At 40.9% G+C, this 20,741-nt stretch overlaps 2 protein-coding genes across 4 annotated transcripts; one reads left to right on the forward strand and one right to left on the reverse strand.

Annotated features, from left to right (window-relative positions):
- Positions 1-1,350: 1,350 nt before the first annotated feature.
- On the reverse strand, positions 1,351-5,564 carry etsrp (ETS1-related protein). The gene is made up of 8 exons (XM_010869512.4): positions 5,435-5,564; positions 5,161-5,239; positions 4,135-4,245; positions 3,687-3,761; positions 3,346-3,546; positions 2,807-3,088; positions 2,474-2,592; positions 1,351-2,352 (listed from the first exon to the last, which is right to left on the reverse strand). The coding sequence occupies exons 1-8, from the start codon at positions 5,498-5,500 to the stop codon at positions 2,071-2,073; spliced, it is 1,215 nt and encodes a 404-aa protein (XP_010867814.2). The 5' UTR covers positions 5,501-5,564; the 3' UTR covers positions 1,351-2,070.
- A 3,394-nt stretch (positions 5,565-8,958) lies between these two features.
- Positions 8,959-20,727, forward strand: fli1rs (Fli-1 proto-oncogene, ETS transcription factor-related sequence). 3 transcript variants are annotated; one of them, XM_010905721.4, is made up of 10 exons: positions 8,959-9,126; positions 14,877-15,082; positions 16,557-16,720; positions 17,370-17,573; positions 17,800-17,874; positions 18,415-18,486; positions 18,684-18,746; positions 18,880-18,927; positions 19,234-19,317; positions 19,690-20,727. In XM_010905721.4, exons 1-10 carry the CDS (start codon positions 9,109-9,111, stop codon positions 20,211-20,213), a joined length of 1,458 nt encoding a protein of 485 aa, XP_010904023.1. In that variant the 5' UTR covers positions 8,959-9,108; the 3' UTR covers positions 20,214-20,727. The 3 variants fall into 3 exon arrangements, with proteins under 3 accessions (XP_010904023.1, XP_010904025.1, XP_010904024.1); XM_010905722.4 differs by lacking the exon at positions 8,959-9,126 and adding an exon at positions 9,272-9,680; XM_010905723.4 differs by lacking the exon at positions 19,234-19,317.
- The last annotated feature ends 14 nt before the right edge of the window (positions 20,728-20,741 follow it).

Raw genomic sequence — 20,741 nt, forward strand, 5'->3', positions numbered from 1 at the left:
ACAAAGTATGTTTCAGTTGTAAATGGAAATTTAGTAGGCTATGCTACTATTTGACGTGCTTCAGTAAGTGAGGAATAGTTTTTCCTCAAACGCTCAGAAAAAAAGACAGTGAGAACACGATTACCCAGCTTTGAAAAAAAGTTTTATGTAGGGTGGTCCAAAGATGGCCACTTCTTTTTGTGTCAGTAAGACTTTTGCAATGTGGGTTCGATTCTTGCCTACTGTCTCGCTCACTTACTGTCCTCTATCAATAAAGCATAACATACACATCAATTTTAATGAAGCAACATTTAAATGTCTTGCCTGGAACGAAAATGCCCCCCTTATCAATGTGTACCCCTAGATTGCATTTCCTCAATAGGTCCGATAAGTCCGGGTAGAGGCGTCCTCTACTGCTCAGATACTGAAGCATATTTGTACAGATGGACAAAAAGAATGCACTCACTTCCTAATGTTTTTGCCTAGATGAAATATGTCACTGCAACTTATTTAAGAGTAAACAAAATATAATAATCTACTACTAATAATCAACTTTTAAATGAATAATCGGCCTAACGTTTTAAACTGCTAAAGCATTTGTAATCTTTCCAAAGTTATTTAATGTTCAACCGACGTGCATCAACGGGTTGAATCAGTTTTTAACTTTATTCGACTTACACTTCTGAAAATCCATCAATTCTTCTGCAGATTCTTTGTCACCAATTGCTTCCAAGACCTCTATAGCCACATCCAAAGCCCCGTTTTCAGTGTAGGTACGGATCAAAATAAGAACCAAGTCATCAGCGTCCGCTTTCTCAACCTTGCCAAAACGAATTACTGGCCCCTGGTCCCTCTTGCAATCACAGAGTTTACGTCTGAATCTCTTCAAACCAGCCTCTCCTAAACCATCGAGCACATTAATTATTGCAGGCTAGATGTATGCTCGTTTTTTTTTTACTTCTCTATAGGCAATATCCAACTGACTTATCCCAGTGCTGTAAACCTAGCTACCCACCCACAGTACAGGGGGAGGTCCATCAGCGCACTCAAACAAAAACAATGGTTAATGCAGAGGTTCCCAAACTAGGTGTCGCGATCCCCAGGTGGGGTCATCTGATATGAAAATGGGGTCAGGGGAAAGGGTTTTAAAATGTACTCTCATAGCCTCAAATAAAAAAATAACGATTATATAACTTTTCTTCACATTGTTGGGGTAGTGAGAATTTTTTTTCATCGAAATGGGGTTGTCAGCCAAATAATTTGGGAACCCCTGGGTTAATGGATAAACAATTTTATGTAGACTTGATAGACAAATAGAAAATGAAATACTCGTGCTTTTTTAATGTATGTACAGTTTATTTACAAATATCATGTACAAAATCACACATTATATAGAACAGAACAAGGATTTTCCCTCTTCTTTTTATTTTTACAGAAATAAAAGGAGGTAGATATGTACTTATAAAAATAACCTGGTCCTCAAACTCAGAGTAAATTTGTGTATCTTTATGCCATACACCAAAAACAAACGAAAAGGCTACTATTGTAGGCCTATAACTTTGTCATCAACAAGTGTAACACCAGGGACTCGTTCTTTAGCCAAATGTCAAACGTTGCAGGTAGAAATGTCTTAAACAAAGCTGAAGTGATTCCTTTTCGAAGAGTCATATATCCAGTATACTACATATCAAAGAGGCATGTGTGATCTAACCAACATATTTCTATAATATAAACATTCCAATAACTACTGACTGTACTGCAGTACAATACCCAGCAACACATCATGGAGGCAGTTCAGGAGGGTGCAACTGTTCAGACCATCCAATGGGAATACTGTCTTTCATTAATAGGGAATCTGGTCAGCCCTGTTTCATTTCTATTTGGAGTATTTTCTAAACCTTTCACCTCAACTGAATACAACCCTGTAAAATCTGTCAAAAATGTGTATACATGCCTATCAAGCTCAAATGAGAGGTTTGAAAGCCAATGGCAATGCTTGGGAAGGGCTTTACTGACCTAACAGTAACGTGGTTTGGCCGTAACAAATTTAAGAGCCAATAGCACCAATAAGAAACAGCTGGCCACTCCCCCCTACTGTGAGGCCCATGCTTCACTGGACTCTGGAGAGGATACAGCCGTCCCCTGGTCTTGCCAGGAAGACTCTGCACCCAAGGGTAAAATGTTCAGGCTGGCCAGAACCTCCTGGGCCGTCTTTCCCAGCATCCCCTGCACATCGCAGACAAAGCGATAGACGTAGCGCTTGCCTGCCGTTTTGTGAATAATGTTCTTGTGGTAGTAGTAGCGAAGCCCACGGCTCAGCTTCTCGTAGTTCATCTTGGGCTTGTTCTTACACTGGCCCCAGCGTTTGGCCACCTGGAACCAGAACATAAAAGGGCGTGATCAGTTAAGAGTCACCAAATATGACATCTAACTCAGTAGCCCATTCTAGTGTTTGGGCTGTAGGACTCTCCATTCCTAAGGTAGAGAATCTCACCTCTGCCGGGTCGGACATCTTGAACTCCCAACCGTCTCCTGTCCAGCAGATAAAGGTCCGGCAGGCAGAGTCTAGGAGCAGCTCTAGTAAGAACTGCCATAATTGGATGGGACCTGAACCTGGACAGAGTAAAGCCACATCATGAGACTCCGGATCTTCATTTAAAAGACGTTCTTATCCAGAGCGATTTACAGTAACAACTGCAAATATACATTTCCAAGGGACTACAAAAGGACGCTGAAGAGCACCTGCACATTCCCAGTCCAATTGACACACACTTCCCATGATCAGGCATAACTTCATGTAATTATGAAAACAAGAGACCAGCCTCACCTGGATAGGCAGACATTCCCACAGCGTGTCCTCTGTCTCTCTCTGTTCTCTGGGTGTGCGTGCTTTTGCGTTTGGCCACACGGGGGCAGAACAGCTCTGAGGGCAGCTGTGATCCAGGGGTTGAGGAACAAGATGGAGGGTGGTGAGGAGGAGGAGGCAGGGGGGTGCCGGCCCCGAAGCTAGGAGAGGGGTAGTCTGGCCAGTAGGAGGCAGACCTCCTCTGTGCTTCTGAGTTGTACAGCTGTTCACCTGAATGCCGGGTGTAGCTTTGCTCAGCTTCACCTGTGGAAGACAACAAGTTGGATGTTGCAGATATGATACAGTCATGACCTATGGGTTTATAGATGTAGTTCTAGAAGCATAAATAAACAAATAAAGCTAGTAATGGCAAACAGCTTGAAAATGGAAAACATGAATCATCATACAGCCTACAGGTAACCAACCAAACACATTTCTAAAAACAATTTGGCATAAATTCATGATTCTGTTCACTGTGATTTTCTTTTGCATTACGCCTCAAATGTGTTAGGGTTTATTACCAAGGTGGTCCATGGTGACAGTGCTGGGGGTCCTTGTGCAACCTGTCCCTTTTCCAGGGAGGAAGGAGTTGCTCGGGCTGGCTTCCTCCATGGCTGGGCTGAACTGTCCACTCTGGGCTGGGGCACACAGGGGCACGAGGCTGTGATATGTCTGGGTGCACTCTTGGAACCCTGCTTGAGACTGTTCCAAAGTCAGTCCATCTAAGAATGGTTAGAGAGAAATATTATGAATAATAATGATAACAATTTTATTAATACGTATTACTACAACAGATGTGGCTTATAGAAATATTCTCAAAATGACAGAAACATGGATTAGAGAGTAGGGCACTGATGCTCACCACTTGGGTATGACGCCCAACAGTTGAACTCTGGGTAAGAATCAAGATTGAACAGCACAGCATCACTGGAGGTCACTAACACAAAAAAAATATGTTTTGTTATACTTGAGCATACGAAGTATATAAGTATATAAAATGTAATATTGGGATTCAAATGTAACATTTCATAATTCTCATCTCATCTTTCTGAATAGTACACTTGGCTTCATTGTTTTAAACATTTAACCTGTGTGAGCTGTATATTTTTGCTTCAAAATAGATTTTTTTCTTTGACTCTGAGATGACAATGATTTAGCCCACTGCAGTAAATGCTAAAATGAAATACAGTAGGCTACATGGAACAGTGGACGTTTGTCAACAGTCTCTGACTGGGCTGGTTACGGATTTTCCCAGATTGGTCATTAGGTTGGTCTAATAAAAATGTATGTTTAGTTTCTATGTGGGTTACCTTTGTTTTCATAAAGTTGTGGATTCTTCTGAGGCTCTCCAAAACTCTCTGGATACTGATGCCCCGGTCCTTTACTGTCTAACAGAAAAGACAGGTCTTCACCACTGTAGTCTGGAGGCGACAGCAACACAAGGATGAGAATGAATCCAAAATGTAATAGTCTTAAACAGTACTCTAAATGGACTGAGCCAAGGTAAGAATGTAATAGGTTCCCATAGTTATATAAAGGGGTAACTGTATTAATAGGTTAGAAGTGAATAGGTTAATTCAATTAAATAAAGGGGTAAAAGCTCATCACCAAATACTTTTAAACTGCCACCATAGAAGCAATATGACATAGTTCACTACTATTATTCTTTTGTTGTTATTTAACTGTAATATGGTAAAATAATACATGAATATACCTATTCAACAAATATTAAGCAGCATCCAACACTGTCTCAGTCTTACCCATTTTAGTTGAATAGAGGGAGAAGGGGAAACAGAGGGAAAGAGGAGGAAACGGCAGCGAAGGGAGTGTGACAGAGTAGTGATGAAGGGGGGAGGAGAGGGACTTTAAATCTGTTGGAGAAGGAAGTCTGGAGGAAAGGATTAGGGAAACAGAGAGAGGGAGTGAAATACGGGGAGTATCTTTAACCCCACCACGTCGTCTTTTTCGACCTCCCTCAGTCAGATTGACATTCCAGTAAACAGTGTATGAACGAACACACGCCCCAGCACCCCTTTTCCTGACGCAGCCCATGGTTGGTCAAGGTCTCATTTTGAGTTTCTGACAGGACTGATGAGATTATAACTTTGCAAAACATTTCCGTTGTCCTTCAACTACACACAGCTACCGGAAACATAGCTCAAAATGTTATCATAGAACATTTTGGATAATCTGAAAGTTATTTTTATAATGTACAATGACACTGTGAGGAAGTTGATCAAGTGCTGTTGATGGTTGCGTTTGGACTTTGAGTGTCCTTGAATCTGAACTGATCAATAGTTCAGGATGAATCATGACGGTATTCAATGAGAACGTACCGTATGATGCAAAGTCAAAACCAGCAGGGACTTCCTGTGTTCTGAATTCTTCCATATAATATCCAGCAGATATCTCCATCTGAAAAAAAAAGTAATACATAGGCCGATTTCATACAAATTGTACAGTCTAACACACATTAAGTGCAATTTTACAGCATTTCTTTAAATATTTTTCTTATTTTCGTAAAATAGTCTGAGAATTTTTTTATTTCCTTGATAGTAAGTATTCCTGCAGGCCGCATAGGAAAAAGTATCGGGGGAGGCAAAATCCTACCTTTATTTTAGAGTCTTTAATGTCTATGTTTCTCTCGTTGGATTTCAGAATGGTATCCCAGTACATCTTTGACCGGAGCAGTTGCTTCCACTTCAGAGTTACAGTTCAGAGTTACAATTGTGTTGTATCCCTTTGCCTGGGCCAGTCCAGTTATAAAGCAAAAGAGCTTGGAGGGGCGTGCCCGCACCCCCGCGTAAAGGAATGTGTCCTCGTGAGCCCACTGTCCCCCCCAAAAAACGTGGTTTAACTGGCCGTGACGTCAACAACGACTCACGAACACTGATTTGGCAGCCAGACTCATCCATTTACAAGAACACGTCATAAAATGGTCAATTGCGCTCCCAAACCTTGCGGAGATTGCCCAATTGGCTTTTACTCCCATTAGATAACTTGGGATCAACTAATTATGTCTGAAGTAGTTCTATAAAACAACATAAAATGTGTATTGTGAAAATGTTTCCCTCCCAAAAGTATATGGCTGTAACTCTAAATTATAATACACCACGAACATGTTTCCTACTTAAATTGAGATACAATTTTATTAGGATACATCATTATTTTTCTTCTTACCTTTGAGATATATTTGAGGTACGTTGATGATGACAATGACATATGCGGACAACCCCATGCAGTTAACCCCATTTGGCATATGATGAACATTATTATGGGGAGTATTATTACCTCTACCTCACAAAATACCACGGCAAAAAAGCACCAAGACACTACACAAAAGAAAAGAAACAAACACACAACGAATGACTCTCCTTAAAAAAAACAAATGGTTCGGAGACCAGATTTCTTTGGTTGATACTGGCAAATTGGAACATCTTGATTGGAAACACCGGACATAATAAAAAAAAAGGAACAATATAGATCGTTTTAATGAAAAACGTAAAACAGCATTAAGCCTATAACTAAACTAATAATCAAGTTCAACATTTAAACATTAGCCTACGCATAACGGAAAACAAATCAGCCATTAACAATTTGAATGTCTGTTTTATTGTCACCCGAGTTATATACAGCATAATATACGTTATGTAAGCAAGACAATGGCGCAATAGTGAGTTTGATATATATTTAGCAAGTTCTTATTATGGGGGGGGGGGGGGGGGGGGGGGGCACATTTACCTGCTTTTAATAACATTGTCCCCTGATGGTACGCCCTTGAGGTGAGGTTAAAAAAGAAGTAAAATGCAGGTATGCAGAATGCTAGCAAGTGGGCAGATTATATATACTACATTTGGGGGGAAAGTTATAAAACTTTTGATCTTAATTAGAAAATGTAGTTATGTTTAGAAAGCAAGTAGGCTAAATGTAATCCCGCAAAATGCCTACGGTCCATTTAAATTAGCAAATGGAGTGTCCCAGGGTTTCCCAAATTGTCATGAACGCACTGCCAAATCAGTGTTATGTAATGATGAAAGCAGTAGCCTATGAAAAACAGCTACATTCATTTTACTTACAACTGCTAAACATGTTGCAATTGTGAGTAAACATTATTTTTAACAATAAGACATTTATGTTTTCTTGATAAAGAGCGGGAAAGATGGAAGGAAAGATTTTTGCCGAAAGAGCTGAGGGCCAGATTCGAAACCATGCTGCAGCAGTACATGAGCTGCGAAGGCAGCGGCTTAGACCTTCGCGACTTTACGTATAGTTTACCCTCAAAACGCTGTTTATTCACTAAGCCAACCATTATTTATTTCGGGACTTGTCATTCCACCGGATGCCACGCCCACACTGATGACATCAAATCCAGTGATTGTCATCACATAGGCCTACTTCCTTTCCATTCCAGATGCATACATTTTATTGTACAGATATCAATTGCAAAGCTTAACTGTCAAGTTTGCTTAATATTCAGCCTACATTGTCAAATAGTTAACGCTTGAACCCACTGGTGACAAAATTAATGAAAGGCTCTGGACATTTAAAAGAAAACACGCCATTATGTTTTGTCATTCGAAAAATGCATGGAAATTGTTTCCATTTTGAACGCTTGGCAACGCTGACTATAAGCACAAACCCATAGGGCGGGGGCCAGAGACTGGATGAGGGTGTTTGAAAATCTGAACTTGCATGTTGGTTATAGCCTAATGAGCTGGGAGGCCGTGAGCATATCTTTAGAAGCCATACGACAGAACAATAGACCGTAAACTACATGCTGAAGAACTCTGAAATCACGGCGTGAGTGGTCTGAGTAGATAAGGAGGCACAAGAGCCTTGTGTAAACAAACACCCCAAATTTCCCCGGCAAAGAAAAAAATACATCTGGAAAAGTGAGCTTCCAAGTCGTGTGTGGGAGACGAGTCGTGATTGGGAGTCCCGTCTCCAGACAAGGACACATCAGGGTTCGAGTTACACAACCTCCTGGCCGGTCTATTGATGAGTCTAACATCAACTCAACGTATTTACTAGCTGAATAACCTAACGACACATTGAAAAACATCAGAATAATTTAAAGATGAATTACTAGCCTAACTTTTAAAATATTTTAAGAATAAATACATAGTCAATAAATACAGGGATATTTTTTGTATATTGCATCAGCGCGTGAGTTAAGCTCACCTATTTATGTTTTTATAAAAAAAATTGAAAGCCAACTAAAGTCTAGATGCATGCCAGGTTAGGCCTAATTGAGGGTATGGGTTTTTGCAAAGATTTTTTTCCATAGACAATACTAAGTATATTAAATGATTTAAATTAATACTGAATCATATTTTTTATTATTTATTTAACTTAAGAGGCCACTTCAACCTCAACGAAATGGTTCAGCTAAGCTAACGAATAGACCCCATCCTTTAAACCAGTAGACCTGTATAGCAGCATAAAAAAATAACGTCTTAAAAGATGCATTTTCCTATATCATCGGTAGATGGTGATTTGTCGTTTAATGATCAGACACCTTGCTAAGGGGAACTTGGTGTTATTTTATAGCATACTTTGTGATGAGGTTGTTTTTATCACAGCGTGCAAGTTTGCGGTCAGAGATTTTTTTGACATGAGGTGCAATATCCGGAGTCATATTTAGAAAGACTACAGGAAGGCTGTACAACGTTCCTTACCACTATGGTTATTTTGGTGAGGATATTCAAGTTTAGAAAGTGGCATAAGCAATATTATTTTGACTAAAAACAATGTACCTCAACATTGCAATTAATTACAAACTGTAGTTGCCTGTTACGTCAAATTCGTAGTATAGTCAGCGCATCATGCAATGTGTCTTCATGTGTGATGCCAACACATTTCTAAAAACCCTTTTGGACCAGTGATACGCAGAGAATAAACTTGAGGTTTGCAAATTGCTACACAGCCAATCATCCGCTTAATCTGCTTTCCCCACAGACAGATGAGGAAGACTGTCATCAATCGTCAGTAGGCTTATAGATTTATCTGTGCAATTTTCTAAGAAATGTAAAAGTAATTCGTTTCACCAGTAGGGACCCAGCCTTAATGCGTTGTTAGAGTGACTTCACTTCCCAATTTAGAGAGAGAGAGAGAAAAAAAGCTGCCATCCGGTTATGGTCTGAGCGAGAATTGTTGCTGCAATGTTTTGCGCCAAAGCGTAAATGCGCCTGTGCATGGGTTGATGCTATTCAGTAAGGTTATCCATACTAGTTATAACGTGTTTAAATGACTACATAAGAAACAACGACTAAGTGACTGCTACAATGGACTGTACGATAAAGGTAGGCGTTTGATCTCGTTTTAATCTCGCTTGTGAAAACGATACGCAGCCACCCACTGAGTCGGTTAGCAGGTCTCTGTTTGCTGAGTGAGAGAGTCAAGGCGGTGATGCGAGGTCCCCACTCTTTCCTTCTTGTACAAAATTTCCTCTTCCTTCCCGTTCGTGGTTGTATGTCGGCTCTTTAATAACACAAGTAACCACTACATCTTTACACTCAGATAAAAACTAAATGGTGTCCAGAAGGCTTAAAACGGGGTGCGCAAAACTCGCGATTTTAATTTGTTTCATCAAGATGTAAGCAGACGTTGATGGGTGAAAACCACTTAACGCAATGCTAGCCTAAATAAAGTTAACGAGAATTTAAAGAAGAAGTGATGCACTTGACTCGATGATACAGTCTACAGAAAATAAACACGTTAAGCAGAATAACCAGTCCTGACCTGGATAACTTTTCTGGAGCGCCTTCACCGCAGGTGTCTTTGGCGCCATGGAAGGTTTTTGGAATAAGAGTCCACTTTCCATAGAGTTGGAGGATCAAAATTCGTGAGGAAACTGGTATTTCAGATTTAAATTACCTTTCAACATCATCATCACCACAACATATGCATAACTGTTTATGGGACTATTTACTATTTAATTATAATATTTTAATTTTGATGAACAATTCGTTAAAGGTTTGGTTAAAAACAATAGCCTCGCGGGTTTTGCCAACAAGAAATACTAATGTTTGTAATGATTTCCAGGCTCCTAAACTGTCTGCAAAGTTTGAGAAAGAAAATGTACGATTGGAAAAGTCAATATTTTTTATTAGTTTTCAACAGCTACATTAACAGTTATTTACAGTCTTTTTCATTAATTTTAGTGCATGGGCCAAAGCATTCGTCTATTCTATTTTAATCACACAGTTAAAATAATAATAATGTAACGAAACCATTTTGGTAATTCACTAGGTTAGATAAAAGAGCAAGGTACTTGACCTTTGAGAAAATATAAAATAAAATAAAAGATGATCTCCTAATAAGGTTACAGACCATGATCAATTCAGCGAATGCCATTCGCAGAACGAAATGTCAAAAAAGGATAATGAACTAAACCAAATAAATGTCAAGATTTTAAAATTGGTTGGGTTACGGTGTTGAGGATATTTCAAAACCTGCTTAAGACTTGCAACAGGCGATTCAGTTTACAGTTTTATTATAACTTAATTAATATTTATTGTTTGGACAAATAAATGTTAGCACGCAGATCCCCGTGGGAGACAAATCATATCCCGAAATATATAACGATTTAAAATAATAAATAAATGGTGTGTTTTTAGGTCTAAACCGTTTGGATTGAAATCAATGGTAATTCTGATAATTGAAAATGTATGTTACTATGTTTTAGGAAACAATTTAGAAACACAGATACGGTGCGCAAACAAATACACAAATGCGCATTAACACTTTTAAACTAAACATGAAACATTAATATTTGGTAAAATACCAATATATTTGTTTTAATGTATGATAAAGCTATTTAAAGAATAATTTATAGTAGCCTAAACTGCAAAGGGGGCGCTTGTCAGGTGTCGTTATCTGAACTCTGCAGGCTTCCTGTCTCAAACCTCAGACTTTCCGCACACATTTCCGTTCCCTCAACACGAAAAAGGCAACAAAGACTTTGCAAAACAGAATCAAGTCATTAGAAGTATCGAGGCACTGCATTGTTTTGTGTGAATAAATGAACTCTGTTTATAACCAAAACGAACATACGAATACCCCACGAGTAGCCTATGCTAGAGGCGTTTTGTTTCTATTGTCCAAAAATTACACAGAAGCCATGGTGTTGCCATATTAAATGTTGTGAAAACCACATCAAGTTTTTTTTGCAGTAGAAGGCGCAGCAGCTGCGGGCCTTTGCAAAATCAACTTGGCTTAACCCCTACTTCTGCTTTCCTGGCCTCTACACTATGTTGAGGACAGAGTTTGTCACATTTTACCAGTTACACGAATGGCCATGAAGAATTAGTGATCATCTGTATGTTGCAAGCAAAACAATTTGTATATTGGCTAGTTATTGATGGATGTCAATTGGCTATAATTTCGTAATTTATTTATGTTTATGTTATTTATGTTTGTTATTTATGTAAATTATAGCCTAGTGACAACTTTCAGTTTTTTTGCATTAAAAAGTCGCTTTGGAAAAAAGCAACGAGGCGTTGCAACCCTAAGGGGTCTACAAGGTATTTTTATTTCTATGCTTATGCACTACCAAAGCAAAATTACTGATAGAACATTCAAATTCAGCAATGTTGTGGTACAAAAGTGAGTCTAACTATGTGAATTTGGCACACACTGTAATGCCTTTTCTTTTTTGACTACAATCATATAGAGCCCAAGAGATCTAGGAGATCACCAGTCAATGGTTCATTTTGCACTTTTGGTTAGTTGATCTTGGAGCTATGGTTAATAGTTCAATGTTGCATTGGGTTTCTTGAGGAACCATGAATTGGAGGCATGGCTTAGTACAGGTTTGGTGTTTGGACAAATCATTGAATAAATGTAATTCCGGCTGTTCTGTTGTATTGTCATCACCTGTTAACACTGAGCCCTGATTGGCCTAGGGTGTTCCAGTGGTTTAGGCCACTGCGTTGGTGCACATGTATTGCTGCAGTTTGCGGTTGAATCGGACCTACTGTTCTTTCAGCAAAACTCTTTTGTCTAATAAAGCATGAAAGCCTGAAAATATTATGTGTGTATATATATATATACACCTATAAAAAGATTGTACACTGACAGTTCTGTTGCTTCAATGAAGCTTACAGCAGTTTATGAGAATATTTAAGAATTTTCATGAGTAAATAGTGAAGGACATTCTAATTTGCACTGTCCTTCAAGCGGTAATACTTGTTGTTTACCTGATTGAGTATTCAGTGTGATAAAAAGTTGAACAGTTTGTAGAGATGTGCCTCTTAGGACACATTCCTTGATCTTCAACTCTCTCGAACATGCAGAGAACTGGCTGCAATAAGGAAGGCAGTTATAGTGAATTGGACATCATCGAATTTGTGCACATCGCAACATCACCAAATAGTGTTTAAAATAAATGAGAACAAATAAATAGGCTGCCACTTCTACCACACATTATATCGAAGGTTAAAGATGTAAACACTCCCTTGAACAATGTTGAATTTTTACTAAGTTTTTTAAAGACCCTTGTAAAGGGATTTCTCAGGGTTAGATTTTTTAAACCGAATGGTTCTGCCAGAGTTGCAAACTAAAGGATTCTTCCTAGCACCTCTACCTCTAAAGCTTCAGTAATAGATCTGCCTTGTACATCAAGGATATATAGGAACTAGGAGAAAGCAGCAGTGGAAAGCATGTCTTTACGGACATTGTTGTTGCATTGTCAATGGTAAAGCATTTCAGTTTGGATCCTTGCGTAAACGTCCTTAAATGTAAATTTGGTTTCGTCTGCATTTTTGTTTAGTTCTGTGTTTTTGCACTAGATGTTCTTGAGTTTCCAAACGGTTGGATTTAGATGGTGGTACAATTCTGTGTTTCTGTCGGTTACTTTGGTTTCTGTGAACTGTGTAAGCTGCACCGCACTGGCTGATTCCTAGGATGATTATCTGATGTGCTGCTAACCATCAACGAATACGCAGCTGAACCTGAGAAAACAAACTTAAAACCTGCAAACCGAAGTTCTGACTCTATGGTTGAGTTGTTTTTGGTATGTTGTTTTCACAGACTTTTCTACATTGGTAATACCTTTTTAAATGGTAATATCAGGCTTTAAGTAGGCGAAGAACATTCGGTATGAACCTTAGATAAAAATGCCCCCTCGCCTTTATTGTGATAACATTCAAAGATGCTGAGAAGACAGATTTAAAACTCTGACAGCAGAACAGATGTATTTAAATAATGTGTGCTAGCAACGAGATGATACATGCAAAATTGTTTTCCAAGCTGTTTTTTAGTGTCCCTCAGCAACAGGGCTTAGCTGCTACGAAACTCATTGAACAGGAAGTCAGTTGTGGCACTGGCGGTCAGGCCACATTCGGTATATGTGTCAGTTTGTAAGCTAGAGGGGGAGAGGTGGAGATAGGGAGAGGGAGGGAGGGAGAGAGTATGAGCTTGTGTCTTTGAATTTACAAATGTACCATTGAAACAGCGGGTGAACCTACTGAAAAACAAAAAGTAAATTGAACTTATCAAATGGCTCCAAAGCCTAACATATTACATCACGCCATATGTGAATGGCGTTCCTGCTGACCCTCTGCATGAGTCGTTGTTGCTCGGCCTCTCATCCTCTTCTCAGCTCAGACTTCTGTTTCACTTCTGCACTGAGTCAGGGCCTCCCCACAACACGACAGGGAGGAGAATGAGTATGACAGAGAAAGCAAAGAGACAGAGGAAGAAGGGAGAGGAGAGAGAAGGAAAGAGGAGAGATAAATAGACAGAAAGAGGCACATGGGAGGGGGGAGGGGGGAGGGGGATAATGACCAGGGAGGGAAGTGCGCAGGAGCGATGGATTCAGTCGTTCTTCTACGATTGAATGCAGACATATTACACGGACTGGCACATCAACGCCAGCAATACAATAATATAAGTCCTTCTGACAGAGTAATAGTGTTATTAAGCTACAATTTCACCAGAGCTAACAGTCCTGTGATGAGGCATCAGTGTTAGTGAGGAGAAGGAAATACCACTAATTGTGTACTATGCATCAAAACACACTTAACAATGGTTGTGTAACGACTGATCAAAAATAAAACAGACAATGGAAGAGCGGCACTTAGAACTTCAATCAAGGCTGCGTCTTCTTCCTGCTGTGCTGGACCCTGCTCCCCCTACCTCCATCAGCCCTAGGTTGTTTTCGGCTTTAAATGACCCACATTTTTACACCATGGCCCCCCCTTGTTTCCTATCCCCTTGGCCTGTGCCAAAAGGTTTCTCTGCACATGGGGTCCAGATTTCCTGTGGGCCACCGAAAAAGCACAGCACTGACGTACAAGCAGCAAAGACAATACTCAGCTCCTCTAAACAAACACACATTTACTCCAGCTCAGACCTACACACACACACGCACACACACACACACACCTGCGTACAGACTGAAAAACAAGGCCTATCCATCCTTAACCCTTACCCACTGCTTAGACATAACACCCCCACCCACACACACAAACGCACGCACATACGGTTAGAGGAGTGCCATCTTGAAGAATGGTTTGGAGTTTGAGGCCTTTGTCAGCGTTAAACACAGGAAGCAGCACAAAGAAAGCTTCACAAATCTTGATCTAACTCCACCAATCGCCCCCCACCTCTCTCACCAAAAGTCCATTCCCAACCAATGAAAACTGTAACAAAGATCCCTGAAGCTCTCATTTTGTCATAAGGGCACCCTGTGTAACCGCAGTCAGACACGGCGATACTGGACTGATTCAATAAAGTCAGTGGTGTTTAGGCTCTATGCCGCAATCGGACACAGGCTCCGCAGGCTTCAACGTTTCCCAAGCCCACAATAACACCCAATCACACCCATTCTGAAGATTCCCTGACAACTTAAAAGAAACAAACGAACAGGTGTTATTAAATCCTTCATCAATGGAACAAAACTCACGAGGGGTTTGAATTCTGGTTTGGCGTGTTCCATTCAACCTAATGTGTGAAATCTCTGAGGTGTGGCCAGTTTCCTGTCTACCAGCATCACATGACTTGTTGTGTCCCATACTTACCGTAATGGCTGATTCCACTGTGCTGGCAGGAAGCGCTGTCCGTGGTGAGCGAGGACCAGTCCATTTTCGAGCCGCCCTTCACTGCTGGCCCGAGCATGCACATGAAGGGGGAGATGACGTCACCTGGAGGTTTCAGTCAGGCATCTGAAGAGAGCCAAGAGCCCACCGAGGTCGAGTGGGCCGGGCCGGGCGCTCAGAACACTGGGAAGAGAGGAGAGCACATTAATGGAACCAGGTGGGGGAGGTGCAGCAGGGTGATCAGTTATCAATGCAACATCATCCTTCATTTGGAGTTATCAATACAACATCACCACTCATTTGGACTTATCATTATAACATCACCACACATTTGGAGTTATCATTACAACATCACCACTCATTTGGAGTTATCATTACAACATCACCACTCATTTGGAGTTATCATTATAACATCACCACTCATTTGGAGTTATCGTTATAACATCACCACTCATTTGGAGTTATCATTACAACATCACCACTCATTTGGAGTTATCATTATAACATCACCACTCATTTGGAGTTATCTTTATAACATCACCACTCATTTGGAGTTATCATTGCAACATCACCACTCATTTGGCGTTATCATTACATCACTACTCATTTGGAGTTATTATTACATCACTCATTTGGCAGTATTATTACAACATCACTCGTTTGGAGTTATCAAAGCCACATTACAACTGATTCATTGCAACACTACCACCCAGCTATTGTTACTGCATCATCACTAATTTAAAGCTAATATTACAACATTACCACACAGTTATCAATACAACATCACCACTTGTTTAGAGTTACTATTATGCCATAGTTATCATTATGACATGACCAGTCATTTAGAGTTATTATTACACCATATTTATCATTATGACATCGGCAGTCATTTAGAGTTATTATTACGCCATTGTTATCATTATGACATCACCAGTCATTTAGAGTTATTATTATGCCATAGTTATCATTATGACATCGCCAGTCATTTAGAGTTATTATTACGCCATCGTTATCATTATGACATCGCCAGTCATTTAGAGTTATTATTACGCCATCGTTATCATTATGACATCGCCAGTCATTTAGAGTTATTATTACGCCATCGTTATCATTATGACATCGCCAGTCATTTAGAGTTATTATTACACCATATTTATCATTATGACATCGGCAGTCATTTAGAGTTATTATTACGCCATTGTTATCATTATGACATCACCAGTCATTTAGAGTTATTATTATGCCATAGTTATCATTATGACATCGCCAGTCATTTAGAGTTATTATTACGCCATCGTTATCATTATGACATCGCCAGTCATTTAGAGTTATTATTACGCCATCGTTATCATTATGACATCGCCAGTCATTTAGAGTTATTATTACGCCATTGTTATCATTATGACATCGCCAGTCATTTAGAGTTATTATTACGCCATAGTTATCATTATGACATTACCAGTCATTTAGAGTTGTCAATATTTCATTGCCACTCATAGAGTTTTCATTAATACAACACCACAAATTTAGAGGGATTATTACAACATTACCAATTGTTTAGTTTTAATCATGACTCAGTTATCTTTCATTACAACAGTATTATTACTAGCGTTATTACCACATCACCACTCATTTAGAGTGAGCATTAACACAGGTTGTTACTGATCCACCTTTTCCTCTCCTCCCTGCAGCCGTCAGTCCCCTGTGGACTGCAGTGTGACCAAGCGCTCCCGACACATGAGCAGCAACGACCAGCTGGCCTACCAGACCTCGTACCCAGAGCCCCGCACCAGCCCGCAGACCGCCACCCCGCCCAACAGCGCCACGGAGGAGAAGAGGGTCATAGTACCCGCAGGTGAGTTGCTAAAACACCCGTTAGGGACAGGCCCAGATTCTGCCAAAAACACACTTGGACCTGGAGGGATGAACAGGCTAAGATGGTGTTCACATTTTCTTTACCTGTCCTGTTAGCATCCCTCCTCTGGGAGTCAGCTAGTAAGAGCATATTCTGGAGACTGGAAATGTGTTCTTAGAATGGAATCTAGCCAATTAGTCATTGTTAGGTGATTCTAAAGATTACATTCTCTTGTCATGTTTAAGACATTGCTTTACAAAAAAACATATGAGAATACAAGGCTTGATTCTTACTGAATGAGTCACACATGCCAAGTTATTTTAGACTCCACGATAATACACGGATGTTACATCAGAGCAGAGTTGAACAAGGACAATGGAGACCGTAGAGAACAGACAGAAGCTAGGTGTTGCGAACTATCATCGGATCATTTGGGGGATTAATGAGTTACATGAGGCCCTTTGGGGTTGTAACTGACCTTTTTGACTAGATTTAAAATACTGTTCATTTTCTTTGAGAACAAAACGATTTAAATTTTCCTTGGGTTCTGCTTTATTATTTTTAAACACATTCTTAAAGTGATAAGACTTTGGGTCTGAAAACCTCAACTCCCTCTTCACTCTCTCTTGTTCTGCTCTTCCTCTTCCAGACCCTGAGGTGTGGTCCCAGGACCACGTACGCCAGTGGCTGGACTGGGCCATCAAGGAGTATGGCCTGGAGGAGGTGGACGTCATGCATTTTCACACGCTGGAAGGAAAGGCCCTCTGCAAGATGACCAAGGAGGATATGATGCGCCTCACGTCCGCCTACAACACAGACATCCTGCTCGGCCACCTCAACTACCTCCGACAGAGTAAGGGTTCCAGCCTGGGACGCACCGGCTGCTTCCAGACAGGCAGAACAATCAAGATTTTGACCAACCAGATCATCTCTGAAAAAGATCTAATATGATCATTTAAAAGACCATTCAGTGAAAACAATATCAGAACTGAGCTGCCTTTGCCAGCCCTGCCTTTTAAACGTGTGTTATTTTCATAGAGATGAACTGTAACCCCTATTTTTCTGTATCCTCCTTTAAGGCAGCCCTACATTCTCCTACCCCACAACTCCAACCAGCAACACACAGCAACAGCCCAGACTACAGGTTAAATCAGGTAAGACATTTCACTCACACCAGGTACAACATCTATTTCAAGCCAATGAAAAAAGATCTGCATTACCAAGAACATAGAGACTAAGTGAACAGTCCAGAAGGCGTAAAGAACCTCGAGCTAGCAACCACAGAGATTAACAGCCTAGATTAAAAAAAAGAGTATAGAGTAGAGAGTTTAGAGTTCTTTAAAGTTTCGTGGCAGTGTGGCCCTAAGTTGATGACACTGCTGCGTCCACGACTCAACAGACAGTTTCAGACAGGAAACAGCTGCACAGGCAGAGGAAGTGTTGGCTATGGGTCCCGCTTTGGGACACAATTGACAGTCTAGTACCACAGAGGTGGTCTGGATGAAAGGACACTAACCCCAAGAATGCTGGATCATCTTCAGCTCTCCTTTGTCTTTTTGGACTGCTACTAATCAATCTTTTTGAGGGTCCATTTATGGGGGTCCTTCCTTCCGTTACTGCTGCCCTGTCTGTCTGCCTGTGCTTTAAAGCCCCCTGTGAACTAAGTTCCATTCTAATGCTCTCTTTTGGAGCAGAGAACAGCTTTGAGGAGATCAACAGGAGGAACAGCTGGTCATCAAGTCAAATGCCACCTGCAGTACCCAAAGGTACAACAAAAATCACACGTAATTTCAGTGTCAGACATTTAATGTGACAGCAAAGGCATATCGGTTAACATGGACGATTGTATAAGATAGTAGCCCTATTAGTGGCGGAAGAAGCGCATCACAGTAAAATACGGTAAATGAAAAAAGTTTGTTGATGTGATGTTTTGGTGGAGCTCAATCATCTTCTTTGTATTTAGGTTCTCCTATGGAGCAACAACACCTCACCAGAGTCACAGAGCCTCCCCCGAGAGTAGTGCAAGGTGCATGCACACAACTTTCTCTTCTTTCCCAATGCTTGTCTGTTTTAACAGTGGTGTAACCTTTGTAATACAGTCAAGACAAGAATTTTTTTATTGACCAATCTAACATTTTCAAACCTACATTTTCTTGCAGACCCATACCAGGCATTAGGCCCCATCAGCAGTCGTCTAGCCAATCCAGGTGAGAGCATACCCAAAATGCATCATGTTAAACTGGTGAAACCGAGGGCAAATGTGACCTTTACGCTGTCTGCTTTAGCGTCATGAACTGTAACTCAGGAGAGTGAATCTGAGAAAAATGGGGAGGGCCGAGGTATTCTTTAAAAAGCCAACAATTAATATTGAATAACATATTTCCTGTCTTGGATGGAACATCGATAAAATCGACCACGTAGATTTCTGATTTTTACATTCGGACCATCAAGCAAGACCAGGTGAAAACAGCTGAATTGTCCTGTTGACCAGAATGACTTCTGTCCCCTAACAGAAGACCAGCCCATCCACTCCAAGAACCAGACAGGCAAACACAGTTCGTACAAGCTGTCTGACCCCAGCGCTCACAGGCCTGTGGGTAGGTTTTTGCCAGTTCTCCCTCTCTCTCCATGGCACACAGTGAAAAGGTCACATTTGCAGAAGTAAAACCACAGACTGTTCATTCCTGTTTACTGTATATTCCTAGAGGTTTTAAGGTTTTATGATGCATACCCTCAGCCATAAACACCCATATGACACGATTCTAGTAAACAATCCACAAGAAGTTGTATATGGTGATGAAACATCAAGATAAAGGAGTAGGAGTGTAATTTGTCTGTCTGCTATAACCCTGGATGTGTGCATGAATTCACCCTTTAACAGCAGTCCTCTTAAGAGGAGCAATTCAGAAACAAACAGCTGTCTTGCCCTTCAATGAGGCACCAATCCCTTTAACCCTGTCTCCCCCCAGGCTCCGGACAGATCCAGCTGTGGCAGTTCCTGCTGGAGCTGTTGTCAGACAGCAACAACTCCAGCATCATCACCTGGGAGGGCACCAACGGAGAGTTCAAGATGACCGACCCGGACGAGGTGGCGAAACGCTGGGGCGAGAGGAAGAGCAAGCCCAACATGAACTACGACAAGCTGAGCCGCGCCCTGCGTTACTACTACGACAAGAACATCATGACCAAGGTGCACGGCAAACGCTACGCCTACAAGTTCGACTTCCAGGGCATCTCGCAGGCCCACCAGAACCATGCGGCGGAGGGAAGCGTCGTCAAGTACCAGACGGAGGTGTCCTACGCCCAGTCTTACCACAGCCACCAGCCCAAAATGAACTTCATGGGCACGCATGCCGCGCCCATGCCCGTGTCCCCAGGGAATTTTTTCGGGCCCCCTACGACTTACTGGAACTCAACGAGCAGCCCCATGTATCCCGGGTCTCCAATGCCGAGGCACCCGGCAACGCATTCTCACCTGAGCTCCTACTACTGAGGCCTGAGTGTCTCCCAGCAGCCTGGACGGACAGGCGGAGCTTATGAAACAGACTGAGAGCCATTATACCATCCAGGTGTCTGGTCTGAAACGTCTTTCTTTAGTTGTAACGCTATGTGGCACTTCTGTTAGAACACAGTGGAAAATGGACAATGACGTTTAAAGCAGAGACAGTTCAACTAAACCTTTTTAATGCTCTCCCTTTTTTAAATTCTCAGTTAATGGGGGTTAAAAAAATGTTCATATATTATGTGATTCAGTTTAAAAACCAAGTCTTGTTAATTCTGTAAGTATTTTGTCTATTATGCAATTGCAGGACCAAAAGAGACGTCATCATGACTGGAAATGGGGGAAACTGAAAAGGTGTCATTTGGTGTTGATGACAATGGTTCTATTAATTGATCTAACATTTGTAAAAGTATAGATGTACAGAATGTTTGATACACATGCAGCAATAAACCCATTTAGAAATACCTATGTAGTAATGCTAATAAAGGAACATATATATATTTCACTTTGTCTGTTTTT

Source organism: Esox lucius, chromosome 20 (assembly GCF_011004845.1).
Source record: "Esox lucius isolate fEsoLuc1 chromosome 20, fEsoLuc1.pri, whole genome shotgun sequence".
Lineage (NCBI taxonomy): Eukaryota > Metazoa > Chordata > Actinopteri > Esociformes > Esocidae > Esox > Esox lucius.

Excerpts from the sequence above, each read along its gene's own strand:
- fli1rs (XM_010905721.4), top strand. Across the intron at positions 18,747-18,879 it reads TCCCCCGAGAGTAGTGCAAG|ACCCATACCAGGCATTAGGC; the intron begins GTGCATGCACAC and ends ATTTTCTTGCAG. Across the intron at positions 18,928-19,233 it reads CAGTCGTCTAGCCAATCCAG|AAGACCAGCCCATCCACTCC; the intron begins GTGAGAGCATAC and ends GTCCCCTAACAG.
- etsrp (XM_010869512.4), bottom strand. The coding sequence starts at position 5,500 with ATGTACTGGGATACCATTCTGAAATCCAACGAGAGAAACATAGACATT. Across the intron at positions 5,240-5,434 it reads TTAAAGACTCTAAAATAAAG|ATGGAGATATCTGCTGGATA; the intron begins GTAGGATTTTGC and ends TTTTTTTTTCAG. Across the intron at positions 2,353-2,473 it reads AGATGTCCGACCCGGCAGAG|GTGGCCAAACGCTGGGGCCA; the intron begins GTGAGATTCTCT and ends TTCTGGTTCCAG.